Source organism: Harpegnathos saltator, unplaced genomic scaffold (genome assembly GCF_003227715.2).
Source record: "Harpegnathos saltator strain DR-91 unplaced genomic scaffold, Hsal_v8.6 scaffold51, whole genome shotgun sequence".
NCBI lineage: Eukaryota > Metazoa > Arthropoda > Insecta > Hymenoptera > Formicidae > Harpegnathos > Harpegnathos saltator.
Window position 1 is genome coordinate 2,073,674 of NW_020230327.1, and position 17,500 is coordinate 2,091,173.

General features: G+C 49.7%; 1 protein-coding gene across 1 annotated transcript in view; it reads right to left on the reverse strand.

Moving 5' to 3' along the window:
• Nucleotides 1–17,500, reverse strand: part of Nca (neurocalcin homolog) — a 184,747-nt gene that overhangs the window by 1,461 nt on the left and 165,786 nt on the right. The window contains exons 2-5 of the mRNA XM_025302681.1: nt 2,316–2,571; nt 1,746–1,864; nt 1,386–1,574; nt 1–1,106 (exon numbers count right to left, since the gene is read on the reverse strand). The exon at nt 1–1,106 is cut by the window's left edge and continues 1,461 nt beyond it. Coding sequence (XP_025158466.1) covers nt 906–1,106; nt 1,386–1,574; nt 1,746–1,864; nt 2,316–2,385 — 579 coding nt within the window. The 5' untranslated portion in view covers nt 2,386–2,571 and the 3' untranslated portion in view covers nt 1–905. The remainder of the gene's footprint in view (nt 1,107–1,385; nt 1,575–1,745; nt 1,865–2,315; nt 2,572–17,500) is intronic.

The following is a 17,500-nucleotide window of genomic DNA, read 5'->3' on the forward strand; positions in this document are numbered from 1 at the left end:
AAACGGAGCGACTGGACTAGTCTTGTCGACTAGCTTGCGGTATGCGCAAGCGCCATGGGCCCAGTGACCCTGGACCTCTCGGTTACCGGCCCAATTTACAGCGACGTTCACCAGCCACTGGCCGCCTACCGTGCCGATCCTGTGCGCAAAGCGTGCGCGATCCCAGAATATCCGCGCGAGAAACCGCCAAGACGACAGAGCCCTGCTTGATACAGGCGATAAAACTTGTCTAATAAGGTTATCAGTATCATCGGTATCCGGAGGGATAGCTGATGACTCGATCAACGAGCTTAAACCTAGGATGCATACGTTCTCCTCTGTAACTGTTTTCCGGCATAAAGTGTCTACGGATACGCTGAGAGACGGAGAACTCTTTAGATAATTGAACAGCGAATATCATATCTATTTTCTCTATCGTCAATGATGTCGAATATCGATCGTGTCAGTTGGCTTCCTGCGTCCGTATGCAATCTAACGTTAAAACACAGAGTCGTTCGCTTACCTAGCAACCTAGCGGAGGTTGCAACAACCGTGGTACATTTAACGTTCTCTCTCTCTCTCTCTCTCTCTCTCTCTCTCTCTCTCTCTCTCGGGGGACGAGGTGTCCTTGCGAAACGACATGGCTTCTACGTGAACAAGTACTCGGGATGATTCAAGTGGACTGCTGACGAATAAACGATCGTCCGTGATCGAAAGGACTTACAGCTATTGCATTAAGATTAAAGGGGGGAATCAGACGTGCGCGAGGGGTTGAACGTCTCGGCGGTTTCTCTCAAGCGGAGGACCCCGTCGGTCGGCGAGTCGGTCTACGATCGCGTCGCTTCTGCGCGGGATACTAATTGGGCCGGGCTCCGATTCGGGTATGCAGATGGCATAGCAGTACTTGTCTGTATTGGCCCAGGGCCTCACTGAGCTTGTGCACTAGGATCGCACTGCAACAGTCGCACGATAGACGGGTCGCTCTTTGCACCCTCTATAAACTCGTCAAGCGATAGCTTGCCGTCCTTGTTCTTATCCATCTGTCGGAATATCTTATCAGTTCGTTTCTCCGGTGTCGACTCGTCCTCCGGCATCTTCATTACCGAACCCACCATCTTGTAGATCGCCTGAAATCAGGCGACATTTGTAATACAATCAGGCCGGGGAGAGAAGCACGATGAGAGGACTCTCGCTCTCGAGAATTCCAACGTCAATTTCCCGGCATTTTCCTCTATTAAGACTTTTGGCATTAATTAAGCTGCCAGATATAAGCTACCGAAGTAAGCGGTACCGTTCTTTGTGATCGGCGAGAACTCGAGAACTGAGAAAATGGCTGTTGTACATCGGGATATATCTTAGTTTCGCTTGTTCCCCCGCGAACTCGTAAATCAGCTTTTACGACGTACCGTTACGATTTCCAGCATTTCTTGCCGCGAGATGTAACCGTTGCCGTCCAGGTCGTACATGCTGAAGGCCCACTTCAACTTCTGCTCCAACTTGCCGCGGGACGTTACGCTGAGGGCGCAGAGGAATTCCCGGAAATCGATCGTGCCGTCGCCGTTCGCGTCGAACGTCCTGAATACGTGCTCCGCAAACTGTGACGGGCAGAAAGCGTCGTGATAAACTTTAAACAACGCGAAATAATTCCAGCCGCGACACAGCACGCGATATGTAAATCATTTTATCGATCATGGCGGTGCCCATGCTCGTGCTATATTTTTATTAGCTATTCTCTCTCTCTCTCTCTCTCTCTCTTCCCCACTCACCTTCGATGCGTCGCCATAGGGAAAGAAGTTCCCGTATATCTTCTTGAATTCCTCCACGCTGAGGTGCCCGCTGGGACAGTCCTTTAAGAATCCTTTGTACCATTCCTGAATCTCCGCGTCTGCAAGAGAAGGGCAATATGTGGTGAATCAAGATAAATATCTTCGTTCTCTCTCTCTCTCTCTCTCTCTCTCTCTCTCTCTCTCTCTCTCTCTCTCTCTCTTTCTCTCTCTCTCTCGTATTCTGCATCTTATCACACAAACTCATATCACTACGAAATGTTACATCCAGACCCGCCAATGTCACTTGCGTCTATGAAAATAAACCGGGTGAGCTAGCAATCGCCATCAACATCGTCATCGAGCGCTTATCGTTGCGCGGCGGGGCCGTTCGCTCGCGTGTATTATCGCGTGCATGTTAATTCTGTGGTCATAGGACGAAAATGATCGATTGCAAACCCGAGGCGATTGTTATCCCTTGTGCGCGCACGTCCCGCGGACGAGATAAGCACAGAACGGCACGCCGGGGAATCGGAAAACAAATAACCGGCCGGTTATACAAGCGAAGCGCACCTGAGAACTCGGTATTCTGTTTGAGGTCCTCCAGCACTTCCGGCTTCAGCTTGCTGTTTTGCTTGCCCATGGCTGCCTCTCTCTCTCTCTCTCTCTCTCTCTCTCTCTCTCTCTCTCAAGTCCCTTCCAGACTCCCGACTTGCCCGACGAATCCCGGAAGCCAATTAGCGGATAATTAAGCTCTAACTAGTCTACTATTCTAATAGTGCCGTTAAGCACAACACGCTTCGCGGCTGGTATTCTCCACCAGACACGCCTGAAAGAAGAAGAGAGACACGTGCGGTAACTTTTTCAGGACAGGGCGGGGGGGGGGGGGCTTTCGCGATTAAGCTCTTCGGCCCGTGTGATGAAGACGAGACATCACGGCGAATAGGTCCCGATAGATCGTACGTGTCGTTTTTCCCGCTCGATCGCCCCGGGGAATAATTCTCTCACCTGGACCGCGCGCTCGTCAGGAAAGAGAGAGATTAATCGGTTACCCGTCGCGATCACGAGGGAAACACGGCTGCGACAAAAAACACACACACACACACACATACGCACGCACACCGATACGTTTCCTCTAGCCGAGGGGGATCGCGATGCCGACACGAGCGACTGAGAAATGTCAAAGGGTTTTCCGGGGCAAAGAGCGGTGGTGAGAAAGAGCCGCGCGGACCTGAGGTAATGTCCTTCAACAGATTTTATTATCGCGCAACCTTTCGTATCCGGTGTCGCTTAACCCTTTAACGTCTACTGATAATTATAGTTGCCAGAAACGCATTTAAGAATCCATAACTTAGTCAGCAAAAAAGGAGATATTGTCGTTTTCTTTGCACCACTGTAAAGGTGAATTCTTCTTCTAGAAAAAATGGTATATAGATTGTATGTAGATTCGGTTTAGTCTGTATTTAGCTCAGTTTTAATGACATGTTTTGTCGAATTCCAAGTAGGCATAGTTAGCATTGTTACTGGCATCTAGAAGTGCACTGTAAATGAATAGATTGGTATCTGTTATAATTTTATACATTTGGAAGCTTTCTCAGAAATGCAAAATGTGAAATTAAAAGAACATACAGAAATTCAAAATGGCGAATCGAAGATGGTGGACACGAAAGTGAAGAAATCAAGCTGTTTTCGTGAAACCTGGTGATCTACAGTTTTTTATGCGGCGAAAAATGAAGGGACGATTGATCTGAATGGTGATCTATAAGATATTCTTCTGAAATAGTAAGCTTGACGCTCTGGATGATAAACTTCACTCACAAATTATAGTAAAGTTTCAGCACAAAAATGTCAAGCTGACTGTCAGAGTTATGTCGCGTATAGATTACCCTCCATTTTTCTCCGCACAGGTTGCTCATTTCGTATATGCTTTTAGGCTACCCAAGTCATATTTACCAATAAACAAGAAACGAATGATAAAAAAACCAATATCAAATTCTGATATCTTTTTTGTTTGTCACTACTTACAGTCTCAGTTCAAAAAAACTCAAATTTTATTCTTAAAACACTTATAGAAAGGTCGGGCGTTAAAGGGTCAAATATCATAGCCGCGATGAAGGACACTTAACGCGCGCATTCTTCGCCTCCGAGTTGCTCGGGGCGCCGTTTTGTCGGAGAGTACGAGGGCCACTTCCGCGCATCCGGACATCGGTACATCCGGTTACATCCGGAACGGTACGTCGCGTCGATCGCGAGACGCCTCCCGAGACGGACGCTGATTTCACCCCGGACGGCGAAAGGGGTTGTAGCGGGTGGAGAACGAAAGAGACTACACATTTGGATCTCGAGGACGAGGAGATTGAAAGGGTCCGATGGGAAGTAAGAGAAGGAGAGGATGAACACACACATACAACACACACACACACACACACACACACACACACACATACGCACGCACTTATTCTCGCAGTCACACGCATTCACACGTAACTGCAACAGAAAAAAATATTTGCAAGATTAATAACAAGAAGAACAAAGGCGATACGTTCGTGACGAACGACGTCGGGACTTAGCGCTAAAGTAGCGGCGGTTCTTAGACTATTAGATTATAGTAGACTACAGTATATAGACGAGCAGTAATGATAATACATTTGGAGCGTAGTGTGCTTTATTACAATAATATTAGTAATGACGATAATGCGGGTTCCTACGGTTCCTCGCCGTGCGCGTAACCCACATACAAAATATGAGTTTATTTTGATTGCTTAAACGGAATTATTATTATTATTAATTATACCACAATAATAATATATATATATATATGTATATAATATAATAAGTAAATACTATATCTTACTTAAGTGTATATATATATGTGTATGCATGTATATATGTATATGCGTACATACGTACGTGTGTGTGTGTGTGTGTGTGTGTATGTGTGTGTGTACGAGCGATATTTATTCAAGGAGCGAGGTGCATCGAGCGCGACGATGCAATCTCGCGGCCGCTCTCGCTCGCTCATAGTTACATACAAGATAACGGACGACAGCGAGGCGCTCCTCCGCTCGCTTCGTCGTCCTGAACGAGTCTCGAGATCCTAAAGACGGGCTCTCCTCCTCCTCTGTCTACGTCTCCTCGAGGCATTCGGTAGCGAATCACGTCTCGGCGGAGCAGCTGCGGGGAACAGCCCGCGCGACAGGATAACGCTCTCATGACCTGCTCTACGTGCGCTCCACGTGCGCGTAACGCGAGCACACACACACACACACACACACACCAAGTTTCCACGGTACTCAGCCCGCGGCACGACGTTTGTTCCCCTCGTGTGTGTGTGTGTGTCGATGTTTACTGCGCCGCCGCCGCGCACAGCGGGAACAATCGGCGCGACGCGACCAAATCCGCCGTCGCATCGGCGACCGCCGTTTAGCCGCTCTCGCGCAATCGCGCCGGCGATAGAAAGCCCCGGGAGATCCAACCCGCTCAGACGAGTCTGATCTGAGAAATGTGATCACGGCGATTATGTGATCGATGTACCCCCAGTTTCTCCGCTTCTTCCGCGGCTTTCCTTCGGAAGCTTTCCCCTTTCTCTCGCGGAACTCGCGGAACTCGCGCGCACCCCGCCTGCCTTCTTTCCCGTCCACCTCTTTCTTGCCTATCCGAGTCGCGAGAGATTCGCGTTTCCGCTCGGCGAGAGACTTGTTTTCATCGATATGCGCGGGACTTTCTTTCGTGAAACTGAGAGTGTCCGGCTCTCGCGGTCCGCTCACGCGTATCGGCGTGAAGATAATTCCGTCGGCGTAAGCACGATGGAAAGAGTCTCGTTTGTCGCGAGTGCTCCCCTCTCGCGCGCGACACGACGGGTGCTTTTCTCGTTATTGCTGATGTTGTTGTTATTATATTATTATTATTATTATTATTATTATTATTATGCATGAAGGAAACGCGTCTGCCGCGGAATTAGCGATCAACACGCCTGATCTGGCGCGCCTCTGATCTGGGATAGATCTCGAGAAAACAGCTCGACTGGAAATGTAGTTTATAAAAATATATCTTTTTGAAGAATTCATCAGCGTGGATAGGAAATATTTCATCGTCTGGACATTTTCGGTAGGCAATTGGACAGCTGATTTGAGAGACTGACATTGACGGCGAAATCTGGACCGTCCAGCTGAAATCTCCGAGTCCTAGACTTCGCTTACGGCGAACGATCGAATCGCCGGACGAGCGAGTAAGCCGTGTAACAATAATCAATAATCGCGAAACAAGGAGTAATTAATCAGCAGAGAGAACTCACGGATATTGCGCAACGTAGCGTCGTTCATTATCGAACAGGGAGCTAAAAGGATTAATGTTCAGACGGAGAGAGAGAGAGAGAGAGGGGGAGAGGAGAGAATCTCATCTCTCATATCGAGAGCCTACGACATACCGTAATACCGCGTGAATCATTCGTTCGTCCGAAAACAAGCAGACCTGACTCACGTAAATCCGCGGCCTGAATCGCACGAGTCGCGCGAGCGCGAGCGCAATAATAATCGCGGCCGGCTCATTTAACGGTAATTTAATCGCGTCTCTTAATTGGCGGCTCCGCGAAGAGTACGCGCGAACACGCCCGACGCCTAAGTATAAGCGGCGCATTAATTGCGCACAAATTGCGAGACATTCGCGGCCGCGCATCGGAACGAACACGCTCCGATAATCCGGCGCAATCAGTGCGCGCGCGCGCGCTGATTGCGTATTTGTCGAATTTGTCGACAAACAGCTAGTTAACTTAACCGACCACTTGGCCGCGTACGCGCGATCGTTACGGAAAAATGGAAACGAGAAGAGAAAGAGAAGGAAAATAAGAGAGAGAGAGAGAGAGAGAGAGAGAGAGAGAGAGAGAGAGAGAGAGAGAGAGAGAGAGAGAGAGAGAAGAGGAGAAGAGAACATAGAACTTCATCGTTAGCGCATCGTTAGACGAGCATATTTGCTTAAACGTTTCCGCTCGATGTTTTCTTAATTGCGCTGTGTGACGTACACAGAATCGCCAGAGTCGCTTGTGAAAGTCTCTGACGACAGCATGGATGGATGAATGACACAAGTATCGCGGTTTCCGTTTGCGTCAACGCGGCCGCTGTCGCCGACGACGACGACGACGACGACGACGACGACGACGACGACGACGACGACGACCAGCTTTTTGGCGGAGATTTCATTTCAGATACAGCTTGGAGCACCGCGCGCGACAACGCGCGGCTGTATTATCGCGTTTTCCGGGATTTTACTCGGGCAAAAGAGAGCAGCACTCCTCGGCCGCGAGGGGAATACTTTTTCCTCAAATAAGCTGTTCTTCACGAGGCGTTATTACGCTACATCTCGCCGACGGTGATTCCCGAGCACCGTCGCCGCGAGCGGGACGCGTGTCACTCTTGCACTTGATATCTTCATCATGCGATTCGCGTTTTCCCATGGAGCCTCTCTCGCCCAGAAAGTCATTTCCAGCGCGCGCGCGCGGTAACCTGCGCGCCTTTTACTCGTCGTCGCGTCCACGTTCCGACGCGACGACGTTACTCCTCGGACGATGTTCCAACTTATTCCTTTGTGATTCATACATTTGCGGACGCAACGAGTTCGCGTTATATTTTCCGCGGCTCGCGACGGACAGGCGAGGGAGGAGGGAGAAGGGGAAAGAGAGAGAGAGAGAGAGAATGTAACGCGCGCGCAGGATCACGCTCGGGGCTAACGAGCCCGTCCCATCGTTATGCTTCTCGCTCTATCCGCGGCAATTATATTATTTCTACACAGCGGGCTGAAAGATTCTTATTATTTAACGCGACACCATCCGTTTCGCTAACGACCCTCTCTCGCGAGGGACGACACGCAACGTCGCGTAATTCATGCCGTGCCGTGCCGCTCGTGAGAGCCGCGGAATTATCTAATAAGGTAAATGCGTGCGCGTTCTTTTTTTATCACCGAGCTTTACAAGCGCAAGAGCTTTACGCGGCGCGATGCCGCGTCGGCGGCCTTCGGGCAAAATTGACACCCCGTGAGAGATTTACGCGCGCGTTGTCTCGCGTCCCGATCGCCCGGGCGCGTTCCTTATCCTGAGAGGATCAATTTTACTTGAAATGTGGCGCAACATCGTACGCAAAACACCGGTGTGCATTTATCTCGCAAGGACGTCTGTGTAATACGCCAGTGTTGAGGCGCGGTTCTATTTTTTTTTTCTTCTTTCTCAGATAAGCGGACTCTCGAGAGTCGAGGCGGCGGAAGTGGCGTGCTCGCGAAATTCTCGGAGCGTGTCGTTATCGTACGCCGGGCTGTTTATGCATTATCGGCATAAGTGATCGTTCGTAAATGGCATATAAGGGGGCCGCCGCCGCCGGGGCTTTCTCGTCGTACGTAGAAAGCTCTGTGGTATAATTATCACAGATTTCTAATCATTAGTTTCTCGGGCGATCTGGAGTGTAACGCGCCGCCGCGATGACGCAACCCGAGGGGAGATCTTTCAGGGGAGATTTTATTCGCGCGACTGCCGCGCACCCCTTCAGCACTGCTGGCCGATTAAGCGACGCTCGAGACGTCGCGCGGGCGTTTCTCCAGGTAATTATCGTCGCGAAAATGGCGTTGCTCGGGAGCGATACACGGGGAAGAATACTACTGTGAACAAAAAGTATCCAAATTTTATTTTTTAAAAATCGCGATTAAACTGTCGGTCAAATCCGTTTGCTTTCTTCGGTTGGCGTACATGCCTTTCACATTTGGTGAAAAAAAAAATCGTGGCGTTCCTTCAAGTCGTTTGAAAGTGGCAGCTGTTCGTGTCAGTGAAGATTGTTGCGCACGGCGATTTTTACGATGTCGAAAAGTATGGGGCAAAGAATTTGGGTTTGGAATTTTGTGTTGCGAACGAAATTTTGTGTTTCGTTCACAAACGCATTGAAAATGTTTGCAAAGAGCTTATGGCGATGATTGTTTATCGAAAACACGTACGTTCGAGTTCGGTTTAAGAAGTTTCAAGAAGGACGAGAATCCGTTGAAGACGACCCACGCTCTGGAAGACCATCAACGTCAACGGATGACGCTCACATTGAGAAAATGAAAGAATTGGTGCTCCAAAATCGTCGGTTGACTGTGCGAGAGATAGTGCGGATGAAGTTGGGATATCATTTGGATCGTGCCAGCGCACAATCCGTGAATCAAAAGAAACGACCGGAATTGTGGGAAAACAACTCGTGGATTTTGCATCACGACAACGCACGATCGCATACCTCGACGCTTGTGCGTGAATTTCTGTCAAAAAACTCAACGAATGTCGCTCCGCAAGCACCGTATTCACCAGACATGGCCCCCTGCGACCTTTTCCTGTTCCCCCTACTGAAAAAACCACTTCGCGGACAGCGTTTCGAATCGATCGAGGACATGAAGGAAAAATCGCTGCGTGAATTAAAGGCCGTACCGTCTGCCGCGTATGAGCGATGTTTCCGGGACTGGATCAAACGCTGGCATATGTACGTTGCGAGCAATGGCGACTACTTTGAAGGAGACTATAAGAATTTTCATGATTGAATTGTAATTTTGATTTTTAGAAATTAAGTTCGGATACTTTTTGATCACAGTAGTAGTATAACACTCGAGCGTGCTCGGCGAATCGTCGCGGATCTCCAAACTCCTACCGGTCCGAACTGAGCTAATGGTGGGCGATCTTGATTGGATTTTCAGAAAATCGGCCTTTTTTCTGCAAAAATAAATCTCTTCAAAAGGATTCTTCTTTGTCCGATTTTTGCGCAGATCGATTCTCCCGACGGAGAGTCGATTTTCGATCCGTTATATATACTTATTCATCAATGTTGTTCCGTTCAACGAAGAACTCAACTGGGGTTCGGAAAAAACGATTTGTACAAAAACCGAGTAGAAAAGAATCGATTTAAAAAATTGACTTGTGGAGGGAAAAACATCTTTTTTTTTTTAATACAATCGAGACCGCGCCTATCACGAGATTGAGCTCACACGTCCGACTTACGGCTGGTTTTTATCACTAATATAGAGAGCTGCCGGTTCTAAAGTTGTTCACGACGAAGGTCGTTAGCAGCGAGAGAACGTACCCTCGCGCGAGCCGCCGGCTTGTCAATCGCTCATTGATCGATCTCGGATTATTTACGTGCTTTATGCCGAATGGGTGGGGTCGTTTAAACGAGTTATATCGCGCGCTACGGCATGCACAGTCGAGATACAAACCCCGGAAACTTGCGGTTTAGGGTATATCTCGCGTGTTCGCGGCGATGATGCGAAAATAGCGAAGCGGACCGATCGATGACATTGCATGTATTCGAGAGGGAGAGAGAGAGAGAGAGATAGAGAGAGAGAGAGAGAGAGAGAGAGAGAGAGAGAGAGAGAGAGAGAGAGAGAGAGAGGTCGTGCGCCGGTGAAAGTGCGAGAGTCGCAGACTTGAAAATAGCACATCGCATTCTGCGCATCGATGGTGCCGATCGACGTGAATCCACGTCGTCGAACGTTTATCGGTCCCCGTGTGAGGTCACAAGTAAGAAATGTTTCCCTCCTCCTCCTCCTCCTGCTGCTCTTCCTGCCCATAGCTATTTCCGGAATTTTGTCTCGAGAATGTATCCATGACCTACACGAGACGCTTTCCTCAGGATCTAGACGGGCACAAAACACCTTCGAGAAGAGAAAGAGAAGGAAAGAGTGACGCTCAAAGCCACATCCGCAAAATCTCGAAAACTTTGGTTCCCTCTCCTGCGCGCCGAAAGAGAGAGAGAGAGAGAGAGAGAGAGAGAGAGAGAGAGAGAGAGAGAGAGAGAGAGAGAGAGAGAGAGAGAGAGAGAGAGAGAGAGAGAGAAAGAGGGAGAGAGGACAGTAATAAAAATTTGAGTGAGTTACCGCTTACGTAAGTTTGTTCCGTAAGATTAGTACGACGTAAGATTAGTAGGACGCGAGGTCCTCCTCGTGCTACGACAGGTGGATAGAAATTGCAAGTTATACTCGGAGTTGTCGCGCTATCGCGAATCCGCGAAGATTACAAGCCGGAAGTTTCTATCGGTACCGTCTATCTATCGAGCGCGTCCTGACGCGATAAGAATTTCAGGATCGAGTCTAAAACGTCCGGTTAAGTGCTGTGGACGTAGCTGTGTACGTCGAACAGGATCTCGAGTAATCGCACCTTCTAACAACAATTATCATAGGAAGAGGGGAGCAAGATCGCGCGGAGACTTTGGCCGGCATTCACGGTCTTGACTTCACCTCATGCTCAATTATTTCAAGTTTACCTCTAGTGATCCGCTCCGCGACGCGGTGGAACAATCAGTATCTCAGGACAAGCTTGAGACGATCTCGAACTCGCAAGACCCGACTATCGAACACCGCAATGAAAGACGCGGAGCGCTACTAAAACTGTATGACTGATCGTTCTGTGACGTTTGTCAATCCTCGTCCATCTCCCCAGACACGACGCACTCCTGCGGAATCCCCCCTCCTTGCCGCGATGCGGAGCAGCAGCCCTCAGACGTTCCATCGTGTCGCGGCGCGAAGAGGGTGAGGCGAGAAAACACCACCGACGAGATCACGAGAGCGTACGATCCGATCGTAACGAGCCGCTCTCAGTGGCTCCTCAAATGTGTACCTCCTCGTTCCCTAATTCTCGTCACAATATTGAGTCCTCCTTCGGCCGGGAACGTTTCTTCTCGTCCTCGACCTACCACTTCGGCTTGTTAATTGGCGGCGAGAAACGACGTCCGTCCGACGCTCCTCGGACACGAGCGCGTTCTCGCAGCCAACCGCGATCGCTCACGCTGAGGTACGTGAAGGAGCGCGCCTCGCCAACCGAGAAATTTCTCTCCGCTCTCCCGAACTTTCCGTCGCTCAGCTTTAATCACACCGAGACACTACGCGGCCCGTTACGTAATATCGACGACTTCCGCGAGTACGTTTGCATACCGTGCGCATCGGTCGATCCGGTCTTCCAAGCGCGAGAGGCTACGAGCTCAAATTTAGCTCATAGCTAAATAATAGAAAGGTGTTCCGGGAAAAAACCGGTGACGCACCACGCGAATGCTCCCACAAGCGCTTACGAATCGAGGGCTGTAATTAACGGCAGTACATTCCCCCCGCGCGCGCGCGCGCGCGCGAGTAGCCGCTTCGGGCGTGTGTGGACACGTGTATACCGCGAGGAGCATCGATCGCGGATGACACGCGCGTCTCAGCCTCGTTTCCTCAGCGTCGGCGCGGCGCTAAGGGCCGACGTTTGACGTGCGATCGCGCAGAAAGGAGAAGACCCCGACGGAATGAACCGTGGATTTTCGCTGCTCATCGTTTCTCCTCCCTCGCGATCCCCGATAGAGGATCGGCTCGCCGGGCGAAAGGCATGGGGGTTGCACGAGAGCGAGGGAAAGAGAGGGAGCGGAAAAATCGGTCGGACAACAAAAGACAGCGCGGCTGAAACGCAGTTGTCTTTCGTTTGCGTAATTAAAGCAGCTGCTGTGTCTTTAACGTCTCGTTAAAGATACAATTTTACATTAGCGACGAAAGCGGAGAGGGCAGATGTAAGGACTTCTATCCCTCTTCGCGGTAAAAGCGCTCGCTTCTTCCGGAGCGAAGTTGCGAGAAAGAGAGAGAGACGTAGTGAGCGTGCAGCGGCTTTACTTCATCGCGACGAAAAATGGAAGATCCCTCATTGAAACATCCCGCGGCTGCACCCTCGTTCGTTATTTTCGACAGTTCGAGTGCTCGGAGGGAGTCCCTTCGCTCAGCACGACGGACAAGCTGCCGGGAAGCCGGCAGCTTGTCTGTTCATCGCGCTACAAAGCCACCCCCCGAAGAACTGCTATCCTTGAGTGTCCTCGGGACACTGCTCCGCGAAGCAAGTGCTCGCCGAGGTATCCGAGGCGTTCAAACAACGATAATAACGCGAAGTGAAGGCGAGAGCAACATTCACACATATGTCGTCGAGCCCAAGTCGACCCGCGAGGTCGTTTTTGTACGAATTACGGGCTGTCGGGCTACAGTCGAGGCGCTTTACTTTCAACATCGCAGAGCTGGCTATCCGCGTGCCTCTCTGCCACGCATTTGTAAATATATTATGATTTGAATTATGTTTGTGTGTGTGTGTGTGTGTGTGTGTAGGTGTGTGTATAATCCGCGAAACACGCGTGTATAATTAATCAGCGCCTGCCGATTAAGCGGACGCGACCGACCATCCCGTGAGATGATTAACGATAAAACGCGTCGTGGATCAGCGTCGCGCAAACAAAGCCCGGGGATTAAGCGACAATTGGTGACGCACAGAAAGAACGAGATGAAATTTGCCTCCGTGCGCTCAGAGCGAGCGTTTTTCCTCCTCCTCGCGCATTCGACGGCATCTCCTTCGCTCCGTCCGCTCCCGAGGCGCGTTGATTTTCAACGCGGCGTTAAGGGAGTACTGGAGAGTCGGATTGCTGAAAAATCGTGCTTGTTTTTGATAATATCTTGCGACGAACTGAATAAGTGTGCAAGAATGAAAATTTTAGGTATATTTATGCGACATATGAAGAGTTGAAAAATTTTGTTTATTAACAAATACTCATATAAATATACGATATATATATATATATAGCTGAAATATGCTCTCCTTTCTTTTTCAAGTTGTCGTCTTTGCAGTAATATCTCGGCTCTCGATGGTCCGATCAGAGTGAATTTTAGCTAGAAATCTTGAGGAGGCTTATCATTATCCGGTGAACCACTACGAAAAAAGATCGAACAAAATTAACAAAATGGCAGCTATTATTGGGAAAAAATTCAAATTTTTCAGTTCTTTTACAATAAAAAAATTAATATCTCGAAGTGAAATATTTTGACGTAATTGTCCATGGTTCATCTGAGAGCCAGATGAGCAAGTATTATTGCTTCAAAATTTCAAATCGATACGAGGCTCAGTTGCGGAGAAATCATTGCAAAAAGTTGAAAAGTTGAATAAAATATCGAGAAAAACGCGTTTAAAATTTAACGTGGACGTATATTTATACGAGTATTTGTTAATAAACAAAATCTCTCTACTCTTCATATGTTATATAAATATATCTAAAATTTGCATTCTTGCACACTTCAGTTCAGTTCGTCACAAAATATTATCAAAAACAAGCACGATTTTTCAGTAATCTGACCCTCCGGTCCCCTTAACGAGACGACTCGGAGACTCAGCCGGCTAATTCGATCGCCCGAAAATTCGCGGCGGATGCGGGAACAAACGTGATGTGAATTGCGATACGGAGGCGCGTCGTTAAACGTAAACCGAAGGAGACCGGAGGACTCGGAGGGGGGGGAGAGGGGGACAGGGCTGGGGATAATCGGAACGAACGCGTCACACAGACTGAGCGCGACGAGATATCTCCGTTAATCAGCGCTTTTCGTCGCTTTTCGCCGCGCGTTCTACACAGCGATTTTCAACCGCGCATCTCGCGGCGATAAGCGCCGCAGCGATGAAACTAGACGTGTTACGTAGAGAATACTTTCCGTCGACGAGACAGCAACGACGACGATCCCGACGGTTGAATCATTGACTTAGCCCCGCCGTGGCGGTAATTCCGCGCGACGTGCGAGCGTGTAAAGCCCGAGGCAAGAAGCATGACACCGGAACACGAATATCTCTACAACGCTTGAGCTCCGGACGAGTCACGAGACGCGCCTCTCTGCCAGGATTAGCGTTACATCTAACGCTAGCCTAACGCGGGATGAATATTCAGTGTATATGCAGCAGCAAGAGCAAGACGTCGCGATACGGTAATTATACAGCGTTACAATGAACCCGAGCGTAGCCTAAATTAGGCTCGATCCACACTATCGATCCGCTCAGGTCGCGCTCCGATCAAATATTTTTCCGCCGTTCCTAACGTACGTATTCATATTATCGATGACGCTCAACTTTCGGTCCGATAACTCGCTCCTTCGAAAGAATATTTTGCTAGAGCGTGATCGAAGTTGTCCGGAGTCGTACCGACAATGTAAACAGACTTCCGATCAATCCACCGTCAGTTTTCGCAGACTCGCAGTTCTCGCAGTCTCGTGACTCTCAAGCAGTATCAAAGAATAAGATAACAACAAGAATAAGAAAATATGAATGAAGAGAAATTGTATATCGTGTTATAATCAGAAATTAATTATGAACATATATAGGGGAATATGATAAAATATTAATGTTTCTTACAAAAGAGAGCAAATAAGAGCTGACGCCGATGTTCATGGGAAATTAATGTTTAGGCAGAAACTACATCGATCGTCTGGGGTAGAACCGAAAGCGGATCGATGAGCGACTCAATTTTAGGAATACGACCGGACCGATAGTGTGGATCGAGCCTTAACCTCCACCTGACCGACGATGGCTCAGTCAACCGCAGCGGCGAGTTCTCAAGGAAGAAAGGAGCGACTGCGCGGATCTCTCCATCGCCGGCTTACGTCATTCTACTACACCTGAGGGTTACCTGCGGGAATGGGCGAGCAAGCGAACGAGCGTACACGATCGAGGCCGCGCGTCGTGCATATTCGTTGCGAAATAACGAAAGAGGAGGAGAGGGAGAGGGGGAGGAAAAGTTTGCATGCCGACAGACTGTAAAGCAATGAGAAATACAGTTGTGCTTATTCAGGCCGGCTCGCGAGATGCGTCGCGTCACGGAATGAACTCTGTGATGCTCCTCCCCCCCCCCACCGCTTTGGCAGCGAGGCTTTAACCGCGCGGAATTTAGTTTCACTTTAGCGTAGCGACTGAAGCACCAAACAAACATGATTCAACGATAGCTGTCGGACGCTCGCTTTGTTTCCGTCGCCCGGCGCTGGGGGAAAAATTTAATTCCATGACTCTCTCTCTCTCTCTCTCTCTCTCTCTCTCTCTCTCTCTCTCTCTCTCTCTCTCTCTCTCTCTCTTTCTCCGAGCATACGGCGCGACGCGAGTTCCTCCTCCGTTCATTGACGAAAAACAAAAGGGAGAGACAGGAAAACTTGCCGCTCGTTGAGCTCCACTCGAGACGAGCGAGGGTGTATACAACAATAAGGAGCACCGATTCGGGGCCCGTTCGCTGCTTGTTACGGCCCGGGTAAATGATCATACCCGTGACGCACTTGGTCTTATCAGCGGAGGGCTAAGGGCGAGAGACAGCCCGCTGTGGAGGGTCGGGCCGTGCGGAAATTGCAGCGTGCGGAAGCCGACTCATCGACATTACAAGCGGGCGAATCGAGCAAATACGCAGTCACCGCGACCGGAGGATGACTCTCGCGCCGCTTACGAAGATTGATTCCCCCCGCCCCCTCCCCCGGAAGATCGGATCGGCGGCATCGGCGTTATCGATCTGGCAGTGTGCCGATGTTTCCCCGGGGAATTAAATTTATCGGCCAATACGACATCGTACTTAACTCTCGCGAGGTCGGAACGCTTCACCGTCTTCGTCTGCCAATCAGAGAATTCTCTCTAATCATATCACTCGGCGTGCGAGATCGAATCCACTTGGTGCTTCGTACGATTTCCAGAAACTTCAAAGTCGGAAGAGCGAGAGAGAGCGAGAGAGAGAGAGAGAGAGAGAGAGAGAGAGAGAGAAAGATTCGCGGCACTTCTTGGCTCCGTGTTCGAGCGCGAGCAAAAGTTTAGCGAAATAAATGCGAACAAGAGAAACGCGGCGGTATGTTCGGATGGATGACTGAGAGCGAACAAAGTTACTTGCGTTGAACTCCGCGGTCCGACGGTGGTGTTGCTTACACAAAGTACACCGGGGGACACTTGACAAATGGATCTACGCGACTTCCATCGCCGCGAGCGGGGAGACGTCCGTCAAATGTCAAACGGCGCGGAATATTTCCGCCGGCCGCGAATAGATCGCCGATGGCGAAGACGCGAGGTGGAGGAGTTTACGAGCGTCCTTGGGAAACGCGCCCGGAAAGAGGGTGTTCCGGCATGCGAGAGTTAGCGGTATGGCGGTAATAACGCAATAGCCCGGCGCGTTAATAAACTTTATTGCCTAGATTGCAGCAGTCCTCGCATCCCCCGCGCCGGCCGCGGCGGCGATGGCCGCGCCGACGGAATGAGATGGCTGCGCGATAAGAGATTACACATGGGAACAGTGCGATCGAAATCGCGTCTCCAGGGTGAGGAGGACGGGTCGGGCAGAAGGACGGAGAGCGAAGCCGTAGAAAAATATAAAATCGTACAGATTGTGTGAAAAATAGCGCGCGCGAGAGGAGTGCGCTTGAGTGCGCGAGGCTGGCTTTCTCGATTCTTCGTTTACGCGGCTTTCCTCGACCGTTTTAATTGCACCCCTCCGTTACGTTAATTATCGTACGTTCTCTCGTCGATTGCGGAATTGACGTTGCCTTCGTCGTGTCGCGGTGAGCCGCGAAGATCGGGACCGATGATCGCAATCATCGGTGATAGAAAGTGACAATCTTGTCGCGCTTGTCGACAATAAAAGCGATCGTTGCTCTCAACAAGTATTACGAAAAATCTATCACTAAAAGAGAAAATATATATATATATATATATATGTATAGGAAGTCGCACAGCTGCCAATTATATCGATATTCCGGTGTGGCGTTTGCGTCAATGTCTCGCGGTAAATCTCGATCGAATAATGAGAACACGCGATGCGGAAGATCGTCCGCGCGATGAAATCTATGAAAACCACAGAAGAGAATCCGAGTAAAGATGACGAAGAGGAGAGTCGGCGTCTCTGAATCCGGCGCTCGGTTTGAAATCGCGCGATTAGCGTGTCAACGGTCCGCTCTAGCGGCAACTAGTTATTTAAATACGGTAC